This window comes from Acanthisitta chloris, unplaced genomic scaffold (assembly GCF_000695815.1).
Source record: "Acanthisitta chloris isolate BGI_N310 unplaced genomic scaffold, ASM69581v1 scaffold18378, whole genome shotgun sequence".
NCBI lineage: Eukaryota > Metazoa > Chordata > Aves > Passeriformes > Acanthisittidae > Acanthisitta > Acanthisitta chloris.
Genome location: NW_008685572.1, coordinates 90,260 through 105,296, shown reverse-complemented (window position 1 = coordinate 105,296; position 15,037 = coordinate 90,260). Strand labels below are relative to the sequence as shown.

The 15,037-nt window shown below is 38.4% G+C and overlaps 1 protein-coding gene across 1 annotated transcript in view; it reads left to right on the top strand.

Moving 5' to 3' along the window:
• Window positions 1-416: 416 nt before the first annotated feature.
• Window positions 417-15,037, top strand: part of USP34 (ubiquitin specific peptidase 34) — a gene marked incomplete at its 5' end in the record, with an annotated part of 93,713 nt that continues 79,092 nt past the window's right edge. Inside the window, 5 exon segments of the mRNA XM_009079820.1 lie at window positions 417-504; window positions 2,582-3,002; window positions 8,090-8,140; window positions 8,306-8,455; window positions 13,829-13,896. Coding sequence (XP_009078068.1) covers window positions 417-504; window positions 2,582-3,002; window positions 8,090-8,140; window positions 8,306-8,455; window positions 13,829-13,896 — 778 coding nt within the window.

Sequence of the window (15,037 nt, the reverse complement as noted above, 5' to 3'; positions counted from 1 at the left end):
TACAGACTTGTCAAAATCTGTGGGGAGAAAACAACCCCAACAAAACAAAGAACCAAACCCAAGGCATCTAGTTAATGAGTACAATTGGTGAAGGTTCATACTTGAAAGTGCACATCAATCAGTAGTTCCCAGTGAAGCTTTTAAAGAATATTTCATAAGAATAGGGTTACAAGGGTCTATTGTCAGTCACAAATTTTGGCAGCAGCATTCCTGGGCAATTTCTGTTTTCAGGTCAATTACATCTAAACCTAACCTCTGTTAACCAGATCTACATATTTTTGTTTCAGTAAAGGACTTGAGTTTACAATCTGAAAATATTTTTTTTTAGTGTTATGGAAGGTAATTTCTAGCAAAAGTAGAGCAATTGCACATGGGATTTTTTCCTACTAATATGTTTATGCTTATGTTTTCTTTAGTATCAGATATTGAAGGTGGTGATGCTTTGCAGCTCAGAAAGGAAGATGCCCTCAAGATATTTGCTTACATCAATTCCTGGACACAAAGGTAATTTTGAGTTTGGTATGGCTCATACTGAACTTCAACAGTCTTCCCTTCTTAAGAAATCCAGAGTAAATTAGAATGAGCAAATTATTAATGTACAACATGAGAACAGTTGCAACCCAGTCATTTTCCAGGTCATCCTCTGCTCAGAGTTTTGTCCTGTTCAACAGCTCTAGTATGACAACTCCAACCTGAAGAAAAAAATAAAGGCCTGGATAATATTTAACTATTTTCTTCTGGTTTCTTTGTTTCTTTACCTGTGCATTGGTTTCATACTATGAAAGAGTATGGAAAGCAGTCCGTAAGTTGTTAAAGCAGAGTCTAGAAAGGAGGCCACAGGAGGGACATTTTATGTCCTGTTTCTGTGCTGCCAAATGGGCTTTTGAGAGTTCTGCTTGTTGGTTTGTGCTTGAGGCCTTCCTTGAGGACTACTTTTTACTTTGGTTGTCTACAGTTTAAATCTCTTCTTTCCTTCAAATCAGTTGACAGCTCAGCCTGATGAACACCTTTATCTTCCATCTTTGTAGCATACTCATTTTTTATAAGTCTTTAATTTTGGGTAGAGCTCATCTTCCTGTGAGAACATTCTAACAGAGGAGGACTGAGAGGTTTTGCACATACCTCTGTCTTGGAAACAAGTTTCTCAATATGTGAGAAGTATTCACCAGACTGTTTTCATTGTTACTGAGAATAATTTGTTGTGCCCAAGTGGGGCAGTAATTTGTAGGCATAAGCGATGGACCTATTATACTCAAGGATAAATGCTTGAGGATCCACTTGGTTTTGCCTGCAATCAGTTGTTGTCATTTGCCAATATGAAAATACATTTACAGGTAAATGGCAGGAATCTCTTTTTCAATTGGGTAAAGGCACACTCCACATCAAGGGAATTTTCTTCCTGTATAGATGGAACAAAAGGTTTAGATGCTTCAATCACTGTATCTGTGCTGGAATTAGGAAATCCTGAATGAATCTTTGTCTAACCCACTTAAAAAACCCCATAAATCTATATTCAGAAAGTATATGCCTTAAAGCTGTAGCTCAAGGGCATGTTTGTATTCTATCAAGAGAGGCAGCAGCATCTACCTGTCGTAGTTCTGGCTTCTCTTGGAGGTTTTTCTTGCAAATTCTAATTTATTAAGATCAGTTTCTAAATTGGATGCTGTATTTGCAGAAGAACTTTTTAATCACTTCTTACTCTTGATTTCTTGCCCTATCTTTGCCTTCTAATCTCTTTCAGAAATGGTATGTATGATTTTGATATTATTTCAGTGCCTGAGAACTCTGGTCATGGACAGGAGTCTGTTCTTCATCTGATAGGAGGAAGGTCTCTACTGCAAGACAACTATCAGTTTATGTAGCAGTTCCATTGTGCAGTAGAGTTGGAGTGAGAGCTGAGTCCACCTCACAGAGGCTGTTACAAGCCTTTAATTTTAGTCTTCAATAAGTAGGGACACTGCAATGATTGCTTTCTTCTCTTATGTTCTTCAGGATCTAGATCCTTTTAGAGGAATATTTTCCACTTTTGTTCAGGATAAGGAAGTTACTTGTTTGTAGGGAAGAAGCAGATGTTCCCAGGCCATAGGTTCCAGGGTTATGCACCCACAATCTGACACATATAGTTACCCGTGCCCACAACTAGACTTACCTTAGAGTTTTCTGACTTGATGATTTGATTGATTTTTTCAATCTCAGATGATTTATTGCAGTAAGGAGCAATAGAGAAAACCAGATGAGGAAATGGATTCAGAAACAAACTGAAAAATGTTACTGCTCTAGTAGCACAGTGACCTTGCTCACAAGATTTCTATATATTACTTGCAGTAGCAGCTGTGAAATGATATCAGGGATTCCGTTGTTTTGGTAAGCATTTGAAAGTAATGGGATGTTCACAGGGTTTCAGGAAGGCTTTCTGACTCCCACTTGCTGCTGGATAGTCTTTCATGTGGATTTCCTTACTTTTTTGAGTGTGTCATGTACTTTGTTGTTTAAAATGTTTTAATGTGAAGAGTTCTCTTAGTTCCCTGTGCTGATTGTAGCTACTTCAGGAATTTTATTATATTTTTCTGTTTTCTTACAGACAATGTTTGTGCTGTTTCAAGGAGTATAAACACCTGGAGATCTTTAACCAAGTAGTGTGTGCCCTTATTAACTTAGTGATCGCCCAAGTCCAAGCTCTGCGGGACCAGCTCTGTAAACATTGCACTATAAATATAGATTCAACATGGCAAGAGCAGAGTCATCATGCTGAGGAGCCCCTGAATGTAGAGAGAGAGTCTCATGAAGAAGAAAATGGAGAAAGACAAAAATCTATAGAGAAAAAATTTGACTCTGCAAGAACTTGTATCCTGTCGGAGGAGGAGCCTGCAAAGAACACAGAGGCTTTTAGCTTATGGAGCACTGATGAGAAGGAAAAGTTGCTGCTGTGTGTGGCCAAAATCTTTCAGATTCAGTTCCCTCTGTACACTGCTTATAAGCATAATACTCATCCCACAATAGAGGTATATCTTCTCTTTCTGTCTGTATTGAATTATTTAGTGCAAGTTATTTGCTCTCATTGAAGAGTTGACTCTGTGTTGCTCTCACACAGAATGAGCACAGCATGTTCAGCTCTCCCGTGACTTCAGTAGAACTTAGCAGAGAAACTTTTAAAATGGCACATACTCTTCACTTCCTTAAAAATATGCTTAATTATTACAGTTAATGTATTGATAAGGGTTGGATGGAACCATGCACTGAATTATTGCAGTATTTAAATAACAGGAAGGCAAAAAGGGGACTGTAGGAAGCCTTTCTGCCAGAAGGTAATCCATTAAGAGTTTATTCATTTCTTTTCATTGCAGTCTATGGTTCTAGAAGCAAAGCTTCATAAACTAAACTTTGTGCAAGATGAAACTTGTTAGAACAGTTGTTAAATTGACTGGAATAACTGAGTTCTGCACAAGGAGCTTTGTTCCACACTGCTGATTTTTCTCTGTGATATTTGATATGGCTTCCATGCACATTTCCCCTATTTTCTTCTGAAAAACACCAAACAACGGACAAAAGCATTTTGAAAAATTCATAGTTACTGAAATAAATATGATGGTGTTAACATTTCCTGGTTGAAGCAATGTATTCCTTGGCTTTTGATCCAACTTGTGGTAGCCTAATAACAAATAAACAGTGCTTTTACAATATATCTGTGCAAAGAAGATACATATTTAGCTATATAAAAAAAGCTTCTCTCCAACAACTTTAGAACAAGTGTAGAGAATTAGGCTGCAGTTTAACCCACTTTCTTTTTTTTTATTTTTTTATTTATTGGAAGCTCTGTTGGAGCTCTGAGTGATGAAGTTTCAGGTTTCCCATAACTCTTTCTGACCTGCCTTTTAAACTTTCCCCATACATAAATAAATCTGTAGTTCAGCCTCTGCAAGTAGGAGCTGTAGAGGGTAGATCTAGCTTGTCAGTTAAAAAAATAAATCAATGACTACATAAGTGATTTATCTGCTGTACTCCTGTGGGACACCCACTGAAACCAGCTTCAGAGGAATATGGAGTGAACAATTCTGGGGTAGCATACTTGGTTCTTTTAAATGGCAGTTACATGGGTTGTTTATTTTCTTCTCTTTCAATTTCACTTCCAAGTGATAGAAAGGAACTCTCTAAGTGCCTGATAGGATTTCTTTTTCATTTGGTGTACAGCCATGAAGTAGTTTAGGCACATATATACCATAGGTAGCCTGTCCTGTGGCTGGTTGGCACTTTAGACATATTACTGTATAAAACTTGAGTCATTTAATACATTGATTATCATAAAAGCTTAACTTAAAGGGAAGGTGAGAATTGAAAACACTTTCCTGAGATATAGGCAAGTAAGTTTTTTCCTTTTCTGCTAGACTTGTGTTTCTGGGTCTTGATTACAGAGCTGTGCCAGCCTGCATTATTTGTTGTGTACGTTTTACCTTTTTTGGGAGGGGAGATTTTCTCTTTGCATTTCAAATGTCCTAGCATCAGTCATTTTTGTCACAAACTGATATTTTCTGTATTTAGGAAGTACTAGGGTTCTGTTATTCTAAAGTAGTGTTAGCTATTTTATGTCGAAACTTTTCCGTTACCATGAGTTTAGAGGTTTGGAATAGAATTTTGGATTTCAGTCTAGAGCACATCTTAGTTGGCTTGAGACAAGTTGTTAGTCCCAGTAATGAGAGCACTTTTTGTTTTAAATCAGACTTGATCTCAGTCCTCAAGAGATAATAAAATCGAAATCTCTGTTCTAAATGTCTTATCTATACTTGTATGCTAAACAGGTTCCTGACAGATTGAATCTGCCAAGAATTTGTTGGGAGAAGCTAGTGTAGCTCTTCCTCTAAGCATTTCTTCTGCCCTAGAAAAAGAGAAATTTGCTGATGCAGAAGAGACTCCAGTCTTCACTCTGACTTCAGAAAATTGGTTGTTCCGTGTTCTTGAGGTGAATTTACACAATTTCATTGAGTCGTCACATCCAGGAAGGTTTCACTTTGCCTGGAAATGATTGATTTAGGCTGCCATTTAACCATTCCCAATGGAAGGCTTTCCCATGGTGTTATTCCCTTCCGGTAACGATCAGCAGTCAATATTACTGTTAGCCTTTGCTCTGCACACACCTCCAAGGTCTTTGTTCTTAATGGCAGCAGGCAAGTCTTGAAGTCTAATCCCCTTATCAGGTGCTTGCCAAGCCATGTTACACTTGACTGTCTAGTGGAGAAGAAAAACATTCATGTGGAAGTAGGAGGTTTTCTCTGTTTAGAAGTTCATGAAGTTACATGAAAACAAACAGCAAAGCAAGTTGGTAGTCAAAAAGGTGTTTGTAGGATCATAGAGATTCTCTGCTTAAATGATATGGGCTGAGAATTATATTAGTCTCTTACAAGGTTTCTGAAGTGAAAGTGAAGGCCGTGGAAACCTGACTGGTAGCCAGGAGGGCTGTGTACACACCATTTGCTTCTTTGGGAACCACCAATCTTTTGGGTGCACGAAGAAGCCTTTGCGTCTGTTGCTTATCCCAAACAAAATTACCTCAAACTGTTTATAAATATGGTTGGGATTTTTTTGAGAAATGTTCATGGGTTTATGGAATATTTTTAAGAGATCTTGTGTATAGAGTAGTTGAAGACTGTATGTCCTATTCTTTTCCTACGTTGTGCAGCAAGGGAAATACCTGAATGGACACATCAAAGGAGGGGGGGGAAAAAGAAATCTATAAAAGGAGGCCCTTAAAATCCTGTGGAGAAAGAAGCAACAGTGCACTGCTGAACTTTGCACTGTCTCAGAATGAACGATGAATGTGAAGGGAGTTACCCAACCATTTAGCAGTTCTTGACAGAGAATGAAATGAAAGAGGGGGAAAAAAGATCAGTTGTTTATGTGTCTGTAGTCCCTGGGTGTTTGGCATCTTGTGCTCTCTGCTTCCCCTTTTCGAGGAAATACATTCTTGGAAGAAAACCTCGGTGGAGTGCTTTCTGCCAAGATCGTCCCCATGTCAGACCTCAGCGAGTGCACCTTACCACAGAATGGTTTGCGTTGAAAGGGACCGTAAGAGTTCATGTAGTTCCTACCCTTGGCCTGGGCAGGGACACCTTCCACTAGACCAGGTTGCTCAGAGCTCCATCCAAACTGGCTCCATCCCGCCACAACTTCTCTGCCTGTGCCAGGGTTTGCGTTGAAAGGGACCGTAAGAGTTCATGTAGTTCCTACCCTTGGCCTGGGCAGGGACACCTTCCACTAGACCAGGTTGCTCAGAGCTCCATCCAAACTGGCTCCATCCAGCCACAACTTCTCTGGGCAACCTGTGCCAGTGCCTCATCACCCTCACAGGGAAGAATTTCTTCCTAATCTAATCAGTCAGTGTGGAGCCATTCCCTCTTGTCCTGTTCATGTGTGGCTTTGCGACAACTCTGTCCCTTCCTGCCTTCGTAAAAAGTCCCTCTCCAGCTTTTCTCTACCCTCTTTAGCTACTGGGAGGCTGCTTTAAGGTCTCCTGAAGTGATGGTGGGTTTTACTGGCATATTGGGTTCCCATAAGGAATTCTTTTGTTTCCTTATAACCTTAACTTACTCTATTTTGTTTCACATCTGCAAGAACAAGTCACGTTTCCAGACTCTCAGCTGCAACACTTTACAAACCTTTTTGCAGGACTTGTGCAACAGCCCTCTATGAGTTTGGTTTCTGTATTCCTAGAAATGTAGTTCATCTGACAACAAGTCTCTGTTTTGTTCAAGAAAACTAATGAAATTTCTCACACTATTTCTGCAGTTTTCCTGGGCAGAGCAGTGAACACCTTCTTTTGCTACTTAAAAACATACCACCTACTGCCTTCAAAGCTATTTTAAAAATAACTGGGAGAGTATCACGAGTTCAGGCGTGACTTAGAGTTCAGCAGAAGAGAAAAAGAAAATAAATGCTTAGCTATAATATGAGCATATTGAATAATTCAAAATGTTTGTATCACACTTAATCCATCCAAAATTGCTTGCCTCCAGCATCCTCTGGTACAGTTTGAAGCAGTTTACTCCTACACAGCTCTGTAAAATATAGTCAGGAAATTTCATTTAAAAACTGAACTTTCTGTTAAACTTCCATTTGATTTCTGATTATCAGGACCAGGGGTTTGGCATGGAGGGATGGGAAGAAGGATGTGTGCTGTAACTACAAGTATCCATGGCAATGTTGTGTTTTACAGTTAGTCACATTTTATACTTTCAGTGCCCTTTAGCCCTCAGTCATGTGCATGAAACAGACAATGTGTTACATCCCCAAGAAAGAAACTTTTTGCTCTATGCTGCCCAACACCCATCACAACAAGTGGATGTTGTGAACACTAAAAAGAATAGCTATTTTCCCAACCCCTTTTCAGTTTAGTACTACTAGAAAATAGATTTCTTGTTGCAGCAAATAGCTAACAGATTGGTAGGGTGCTGCTATTTCTTTCTCCTATTTAATCAGCTTAGTCCTGTGAGAGTTTAAGACTCTTGTTTTACATGATGTGTCTTGTTGTATATAAAAAAATACAGTAGTCAAAGTTAAAATTTTATTATTCTGATGGCAGTGAGTGTTTTGATAGTTTAACCCCTTTAAGCATTAAATGGAGACTTGTAGGACATTGCACATTTTATCTAAATTCAGATGTTTACATATATATCTGCTCTTTATGCAGAAATTGTATTCCAAGGTACCTAGATGATTCTGTCAGGCTGGTGTGCAGCCAATATGCCAAACTATCCCCTTTTCCATGTTCCTGTTAAAAAAATTGGTGATCTGAACAGGAGTGGAAGTATAGAATAATCTGTTCATCCATCCTTAGAGAGCCACTGCTGTGTGTATATATATACACTACATACTATGTGTATATTTGTGTACTTACATATCCTTAACAAAGGTGAAATGGTTGACTGGAAAAGTGTGTTTTGCAGTGTAGAAGTGGAGCAAAGCTTGTGGTTTCCTCTGAATTAGGGGCTTGGTTTTTTCTGTTAGTTGACTGAGATACCTGGTAATGGTCAGTTGTTATTTTATTGTATAAATGTGTTTCTATTGCTTCAGTTAATTCTAATTTCTTTCTTTTTAACAGGATATTTCTGCTCAAGAAAGCAATATATTAGGGGCGTTCTGTGACATGAATGTAAGTCCTCCACTTTTAACTAGGTACACTTTCCTAGAAACTTAAAATAGCCAAGTTCATTCCTCTGTATGGATTTGTGTTACACTTTGGATTTCCTCTATGTCTGAATGGATCTAGTATTGAGTGTTCAAATTCTTCTCTTGTTTTTTTCTTCCATATTTCTAGGATGTAGAAGTACCATTGCACTTGCTTCGTTATGTTTGTCTGTTTTGTGGCAAAAATGGCCTTTCCCTCATGAAGGATTGTTTTGAATATGGAACCCCTGAGACACTGCCATTTCTTATAGCACATGCATTTATCACAGTGGTGTCTAACGTAAGTACTCACTTTCAGTTGTTTAATATTGAACACAAAAAGTAAAAGGACTGAAGTCTGGAAGAATTCTGTAGGACCAGGGAGGGAGAAAAAGGCTGTAAGATGTTCCTTGCGAGGAGTGTGAGGTTTGCTCATCCACTGAGCATTTCATCAGCCAATCTCTGTACGTTTCCTGGAAGCACACAAGTAGTTCTGGAGTTTGTATATAGATAGGAAGGTGGTAACAGCCCCAGAAAATAGTTGAAAGAACATTGTCAATTCTGTCCCTGAAATTGTCATGGAAATGTTTTGAGTTTCTTCAGGCTGTTTTAACTTTTAGCTGTTTCCTATGAGCCACAAAGGAAAAGCCTATGGATTTCTTTTCAGTGTCCTGTGATTTGATATCATTGCACACATTTGCAGTGTAGGGGTAATGATCGTTTATTGTCACTTAGTTGTGGAATTGCATATCCTTCAGCAGTTCCGCAGTTTGAAATCATAGTGGGTTTTGCCTAGCAGAATTACAAATTGATATTAGTGGAGATTTGGAGGTTGGTGATAAAAATAAAACCTAGTCCCTGAAGGACAAATGAAGACTTAGTGTAATGTGAGAATACCAAGTTGTGACCTGTCTTGTGGATGTTAAATATGGGCAAAAAGGAAACCGGTAGTTTGTTATGCCTTGTAGGAAGTGACTTTAACATAATTTTGACGTTGATTGCAATTTTAAGTACTTAAAATCAGATCCTTCCTTCCACACATCTTCCCTCCTTCCTTGTTGGTGTTACTGGCCAGCGAGGGGGTGTTCTAAATAAGTATTGGGATATGTTTGCATAGAGGGAACCAGTGACTGGAATCCAGCTGCTGTTGGTGGTCTCCATCCCTCTCTCCTGAGCTTTTTAGTGTAATGGTTCCTAACCTGTATGCCAGAGAACAAGTGAGTGAGGACATGATATCCTCTATTCTTGCCAACTTGCTCAGGAGGACTATTGCAGGACCTCTGTGTTAAATTGTGGAGATATGCTCTCTTCTGGCCCTTTTTATATAATCTGATGAAGTGATAATTGTCTATAGCTGTTGTCAGTGCAACCTGCACTTCTCATCAGACTATTGCTGAAAATGTGTAGTCTTATAGGATATTCTGGTTTAGAAGTAAATTTTGGTCATGCAACCAAGCATTTTTGTGTGTCTGATTTTGGTTTTATTTTTTGTGAGAGTGGGCAAAACTGGTTGAGCACTGAGTGGCAGCTCCCTATTATGTTTTTCCACAAGCATTCTGGCTGCGAATCCCATTTCCTGAGTATCCCATACCAGTGCACATTTATGAAGTGCATCTACCTTTCCTCTTTGTCCTTTTTTGAAGTCTTTATTTTTCTCCACATAAATTGCCTACTTTCTTTATTCTTAGTCATGTGGCCTAACTCAGAATACTTCTCAACAGAGTTTCTCCTTTCAGGTAATTTCTTAGCAGCTTGGCATTTATCTTTTGTTCTGGTAGGTAACACATTTAGCTGAATCTTGCAGCTGTTTTGTGTGAGTTCTATGGTTAAACCTGCCAGACAAATGGAAACTCAACTCAAACCGTAACTAGTGCAAGTACTGTTTCTTCAGCCTCTTCGAGCATTGTTGCTTTTAACTAGCATCTTTCTTTTGAACTCTCTCTGACTTTGCTGGCAAATCTGTGTGAGTTAGAGGAAAACAGTTTAAAAAAGAATAATTATGGGTAGATTTTATCTGTCAGTTCACTACAGAAAGTATAAGAAAATGTTTTTTGTGCAATGTGCCTTATTCATCCACTTGCTACTTTTTGGTGTCACTCAGTGTACTTGTTAGCACTTCTTCTGACTTCCAAATGTAATACATCTATTAGATCCAAACGAGGCACCTGAGTTTTTTACAAAATACATTTTACTTTGCCAATATTAAAAGAAAAGATATTTCTCTGCCTCTAGAATGATGCACAAACTTCTGATTTTGATCTAATGTTCATACTGTTTTGCTGTATAATTCATACAATTCAGGTAAATATAAATTATTTAATAAATGTCTCTGTGAAATGATATACCAAACTCCAATAAATCAAAAAGAAGCTTTCACAAAACTGTATTTTTTGTGAAGATGATATTGGTGATCTCAGCCAGAACCTTGCTAATTTGACTAGGTTTTATCCCAATGCATTTGAGTTTATGGGATTTAGAGACACTTACTTCAATAATAGTTCTGTTGAAGAATGGCTAAGGGAACAGGGGCACAGCTCCCAGAGAGCATTGTGCGAGCAAGAGTCGAGCAAAGGCTTATGGGAGCTTTGAGCGTATAACTAAGAAGTAGGCCTCAGGAGTTTAGCTTCTCAGCCTTAGAAGTTATTTTTGCAGCATAATGTTGCAGCCAAAGGACAAGCTATCTGGGAAAGCTCAGCAATGTTGCACACCCAAGGATGAACTATTCTGGGAAAACAAAGAAGGATTCTCCAGAAAACAGAGACTTCTTCACAGCTGCAGCTGCAAGCAGACATAGTATATAAATGTAACCTGTAGAGCTTAGGTAATGCTAAAGTGAATAATAGGTATAGTTGTCCTGCAACCTAAGAAAGTATACAAATGTAACTTTTAGGGTTTAGGTAATGGTAAAGAGAACAATAAGCACAGTTGTTCATGCACTGTATAAAAGATGGACAGTGGCTTACAATAAACGAGTCTTGCTGGACACCATCGGGTGCGCATTTCTCCCGTCGATCTCCCACATAGTTCAGTTAGCAGCTCTGCATTGTCAGTTGTCAGTTGTTAACTAGTTCACAAGGTGTAAAGCCAGACCTTGGTGTAAGTAACTCTTAAACACGTTTTCACAGTCCTTCTTACTCTTGAGAATGGCAGTTAAGTAGCCTTTTTTTTTTTTTTAAAAGATTCCACCAAAGATCCATGCTGGAATTTATTTTGAAGTCTCTAAGATGAAGCAGCTGTTTAGCCACTACATTAAATGTTTCAGAAATATTTTCAGAAGGGTTGTAGTGTGGGGGAATCCATCAATTTCTCATTTGGAAAGTTAGGCTTAGTAGTAAGCTCCAGGAAGTAGAATAGGTGAGGTTGGAAATAGGAAACTGAAGGCAAAGATAAAATTGTCAACAACCAGGAATGTTTCACTGGTAGCAGGCAAGGCTGTGTGTGGGTGTAGAAAGCAATTGCTTTGGTTTTCTGTAGGGGAAGGTGAATATCTTGTTAAATGCACTCTACAGGTGCAGTAAGAGAAGAGCAGGACCACAAGTGAGCCAAGTCTGTGGGGAACTGAGCTGCTTGTTTGTGATTATTGGTATCTGCTTTATATAGAGCACATGAAAAATTGCTGTATAAGAGGTTCCCTTCAATTTTATGTCCAGCAACTCTCATTTGAGTAAATGTCTTTGTCAGACAAACTTCTGTTTGTGATAATAGAACCAGCAAAGGTAATAGAATGCATTTTATTTTACCCAGGGAGTTGGCTACTTGGCTCTCTTGGTTTGTCTCCAGCTCACAGCCCTGCAAAATGCTTTCCTAGCAACCTGTGTTGTGGTAGGACTGACTGTTCCTTCTCAGGCTATTTCTTTGCTCTCTTTTTTAGCTAAATACTTGGTTCTTCTTTTCTTCCTGTATTTCTTATTCTGTGGTACTTGCTCAGTCTGACTACCTGATGTGTTGGTCTCCTTAAAGACCTTGCGGAGTCATCACTGACCTGCAGCTCATTCTGTGGAGGGTTTAAACCTTGCTTACATTTTACTGCAGGAAACTTCAAAAGTGAAGTCAGAGACACCCTGCCTTTTAGAAACTAATTACCTCTGATAGAGAGGCAATAATACGGAAAAAGCCCCTCTGAAACAGAACAGGAGACGGTAAATACTTTGTCTTAAAAGCAGGTGGAAGCAAAAGAGTGTGGTGAAAGTTGTGGATTTTTCAAGTAATTTTATATGGTATTTTTCTCGATATAATTTTATTTAAATAATTTAATACACATATTTGAGTCCATGTTCAAAATTACATTTTCATATGTAACATGTGAAATGATCCATGAATTGAATTCTGAGGCATAAGATGTAATGCAAGTATACAGATGTATGAAATGACTTAGAAGTTTGAATTAATACAGAGTGAAAATTCCTGGCACCAGTGAAAGCTATATAAGCAAAATGATAAGAATGTTTCCTACTTACATTTTGCACAGAAATACATTTTCTTTTGTTTCATACTGTATATGAGGCAGAGCACGTGGTGTTAAAGATGATATTTTGTAAATTCAATAGTATCTTTGTTATTCTTGCAACTCCTTGTCAAAATGGTACTTAATTGCTGTTTCTAGAACAATCATCTTCTAGTTACACTTTGTATCTTTGGGATGTTAGCACTTTTTCCTTCTTGAGTTTGCCAGTTGGATCAGAAGCTTATTCCCAGTGTGGTCTTGTTTGCAATGTGAAGATTTGGCTGGTTTGTCTTGCAGAATAGGTTAGTATTGTTACTGTGCAGTGCTGGGTGTGTGGTAAAAAGTAAGTCTGCAAATGTTTTTTTCAGAACTGACTGAAAAAGTTCCTGAAATGTTTAAAAGAAACACTGGTGATAAGTTTTACTGCAGCCTAATACTTTTCTCTCCTGGCAAGAAGGAGTGACTGACACTGTTAGCTATTCACAGGAGCTGTGTGCACATGATTCAAATTAGGTGGGTAGGAGTAACAGCTGCTAATGTTTCATCTGGGCTAGATCCCTTACCTGGCACGTTGTTGTAACAGGTTTAACAGGCTCCGGATTCCTTTTTGAAATGCAGATGGACTTCTAGCTGTGCCTGTGTAAGTAGTTTGGTTGAGCCTTTTCCTCACAGTGGTGCTAAATAGCTGTTTCAGGGTTTTTTTTTCTCTCTGCATATATTTTCTTCCTGCATTCAGGTTTGCAAAGGTGGTAAATGGTAAATATGAGAAATGCAAATCTGGTAGTAAAACACTTGTGCTTAATCACTGCTTGTAAACCACAATTTTATTTTATAGGATATGTAAGCCCTCAGAAGCAAAACAGCACAAGTCAAATAATGTGACTTAAGAGAGATTTGCAAGGAACAGAAAGAATGGAATTATTTTCATGTAGAATTTAAAAGAAAAACACCTCACAAGGCTGAGGAGCAGATGTTCCTACTGAGGAAACTCCAGAAAATAAGAGACACCTGGGCAATGGGATACTATTTATACAAAGTTTATATTTTCCTGTTGGCTAGCAGGGAAGATGCAACTCCTGTTTAAGAAGTTCAAGTTGAATGAAAACCACCAAGAAAGCCTTTTTTAAAGTGGGGTTGCACATGCAAATGTACCAGCAATATTTCATTTTTTACCATTCTCTTTCAATGTCATTAATGAAATCTGTATCTATTTATGTTTTTGCATTATAGATCAGAATATGGCTACACATCCCTGCTGTCATGCAGCACATTATACCCTTTAGGACTTATGTTATCAGGTAAATTTTTATTTTAAGACTTTTTCTTGGGGGACTTTTTGACAGCACCGATTTCTGATTTCAGCTGATACACTTCTAATTGTACAAGTTGTTGCTTTGGCTGTATCATTTCAAGGAGAGTGAAGGTAATGTTTAGAGTTAGTTTGGGCAGCTCCTTACATCTATCTGATCTCAGTATCAATCAGATCCTTCTTGTTAATAACATTTTGAGTGTGACATCCAGCCCCATTCTGACACGTTGTGTCAAGTTCAAGTGTAACACAGTTTTGTTTCCTGTGGTATCTTCATAAAACTTGACAAAAAATTTGCGGTGAGATGATGTAAGTAGAAGAGAAATATCCAGTCATTGCAGCTTCAGATACCGAGTTGCACTGTTTTAACACTGCTTCATATTCTGATGCTCTGGATTTCCAGCTGGCAGGAATTGAAGTGTGATCAGAAGTCTACTCACACTTCTATGTAGCTAAATATATCCAGTCCCAAAGATTTGCTTTATATCAAGCTGCCGATCAGAAAAACACTTTAAAATTCAAGTACTTGTAAAGATATTTAATTATACAAGCAATTTGTTTTTATTTGGTTTCTCAGGACAATAGAAACATTTCAGTGAGCTGCTGATGAGATTATCTGTGCGTGTGTATCGTCCTGGAGGTGGAGGGGTGTGGTCCCAGCTAATTCTCCTTCCAGTGGCCCAACATTTGAGTTTTCCTTGTGCAGGCCCGCAGCTCCTCCAAGGCGCTGGATTTCCTGGAACTGTTAGGTTACAAATGTGTTTACACTGGTCATAGCAAATGTGCCTTTAAACATCACATTGTCTTAGCTCTACCAGTATAAAATAACGCTCCAGAAAAATAATGCCTTTGGCAACAAGTAAGTTCATAGAACAGTGAGGCTCAGAATTATGTTTTATATTTAAAAATGTTCTGGTTTTAATTGTAAACAATTTCAGCTGTAAAAATTTAAGTACTGCCTTGGCTGTTGATCTGTCTTGCTGTAACAAGAGAGAAGGGTATTCTGATCCTTTATTAAAACACATCACTCCCGAGTTATAGTCTAGCTATGTGCACTCCTTTGATGCTCATGTGGTGTCTTTGAAATCTTATAAAGGTAATTATTAATCAGGAAGCAGCCTAGGAAGGGC